At 38.3% G+C, this 2,336-nt stretch overlaps 1 protein-coding gene across 1 annotated transcript; it reads left to right on the top strand.

Annotated features, from left to right (window-relative positions):
* Positions 1-1,384, top strand: LOC118732488 (the record flags this gene model as incomplete). The annotated part of the gene is given in 1 exon segment (XM_036461614.1): positions 1-1,384. A coding segment is annotated over 1 exon segment (1,304 nt), but the record flags the coding sequence as incomplete, so codon positions are not given.
* Between the last annotated feature and the right edge of the window lie 952 nt (positions 1,385-2,336).

The raw sequence follows: 2,336 nt of genomic DNA, 5'->3' as shown, positions 1-2,336 counted from the left end.
GTTCCGGCAGTGAATGTAAAGGGATCGACACGGTCAAGGAACATAAGACATTTGAACCAGTTACTATATTGGGATTTATTTCTTCAAATATATGTTTTGTACGACTTGTAAAGGATACGGAAGCTCATTTAACTACTCTCAAGAAGATAGATGCGATTGGAAGAGAAGCCCCATTGTTGGATATTTTCCCCTCGGCTCATACATTAGCTCTTACGTTATATAACGGTATGTTTAGCCGTGTTGAAGTACTGTCTTTTCCAGATCAAAAACATGCCAAAGTTTTGCACTGTGACTATGGGGTCGTGGCAACTATCGAAATTTCCGATCTACGAGTTGCAGCCGGGGATATTCTAAAGTTGCCCCGTTTTTCTATGATGGTAAAACTTCATAACGTAAATGAATATTCGCCTACTGAAACTCTTACGAGCTTCCTTAACCAATTCGAAGGTATTGAGTGCCAAATGCGTTATTGCGTTTTACCAGTGGGAGAGGACGAAGTAGAGCTCGCTATTTTGGGATCACGGAGAAATATTAATGAAGAAGTTGTAAAATTTTGTTCAAAAATTGCTCTGACAAATTCCCTGCGTTCAAATCATAAAACAATTGAGAAAGAGGTTGGACAACATGAAAATGAAATTCCAACTGAGGCAGGCAAAGCCGATATGTTACTGGATTTAAATCACAATTCTCCATATCAGAGTGCGGTTCAAATGGCTATATCCACAAATTGCGGTGAGAACTTTGGAGATAAGCCAATTATTTCTCCACCTTTCGAAATATACGTGTTCAAATCCGATTTAATAAATTTTAAAGTCGTGGTCTTGGATACTTCTGCTTTGAACTATGGGTACATAGGATGTATCGCCGAAACAGATCTAAAATATTTGGTAAAAGTTCAAGAATATTTAAGCCGTTATAAAGATAACAAGCAATACTATAGCCCTAAATTGCATGAATACTGCTTGGCAAGATTCGAAAATGAATGGTATAGAGCCAGGGCAGTAAAAGTAAATGATAACGCACGTTATACCGTAGTCTACTTGGACTTCACCAATGAGAGCGTGTTAACCTCAAAAGACATTCGCCGCTATCCCGTTGATTTGAATGGGGCATGTCGCACAAACCTTTGTTTAATTGATGGCTTGCCAACTTCGTTAAAAAATGAACATGTAAACTTTTTGAAAAAGGAAATAACTACAGAGAGTAAGCTCCTTATTGATAGGGTTAAAGAGATTGTGCAACAAATTGTAGTGGTCGAATGTCAGCATATAATTAAAAAAATGTTAAATTTGGGGCTTATATGAGTTTACCAGTATTGTTACTATTGCCAGCTTATGTACTTTACCAGTGAAATAAATGAATGAAATTTATTTTCTTTATATAGTCTGAAATTGTGTTCAAGTTGTAGCTTCTACTCAATCCCGCCTTGGTCGGCTAGCCCCTGCGGAGACTCCGGAAGCGTGCAGCTTCTATGGTGTTTGTCCATAGCCACAGTGGCGTTAGCCGAGTTGGTTTTAGGGTTATGTGAAGAGATGTCTCCGCAAGCCGGGCACTTGTTGGGACAATGCATCTAATCTGCTCAGGTACGAGTTTAGCCTGTTGCCATGGATCAGTGATGGGCACACCTAAATACTTTTGTACTTAAAGTACCACTTTGGGTACTAAGTACACAAATACTTAGTATTTTGAGATGACTAAATATTCAAGTAAAAAGAACTTAGGTATTTAGGAGCTGCTAAATACCCAAGTACTATTTACTTAGGTTTTTAGGAGCTGCTAAATACCCAAGTAAACAATACTTAGGTATTTAGGTGGTGCTAAATACTCAAGTAAAAAGTATTTAGGTATTTAGGAGCTATTAGATATTAAAGTAAGAAAAACTTGAGTATTTAGGAGCTGCTAGATACCAAAGTACAAAAAACGAAAGTATTTAGCAGGCGCTAAATACTCTGGTCCAAAGTACTCAGGTACCTTGGAGATGCAAAATACTTTCACTAAAGTACCAAGGTATTTAGTCGATGGCTAAATACTTTCAAACTAAATACTGTATAATTTAGGAGAAATTTAGAGAATTAACACCTCACCCTACACTCACCTCAACTTACTTTACCACAACTCGCTTCTCCTCAAATCAACTCACCACATTCAAACTGACCACACCTCACCTGAACTCACCGCACCTCCTACTGGTACACCAAAATCCGCCAAATCTTAACTCACCACAGTTGAACTCATCACACCCGTTCTCACCACACCTCACCTAAACTCACCACACCTCAATTTGGGAACTGTTTCTGCATTTGAGAGATTCGTCAAACTAAATCAGGATTTTCAAG

This window comes from Rhagoletis pomonella, unplaced genomic scaffold (genome assembly GCF_013731165.1).
Source record: "Rhagoletis pomonella isolate Grant_MI unplaced genomic scaffold, Rhpom_1.0 Rhpom_scaffold_21070, whole genome shotgun sequence".
Lineage (NCBI taxonomy): Eukaryota > Metazoa > Arthropoda > Insecta > Diptera > Tephritidae > Rhagoletis > Rhagoletis pomonella.
Note: the sequence above shows the minus strand (reverse complement) of the source record. Positions and strands in the feature narration are given on the sequence as shown.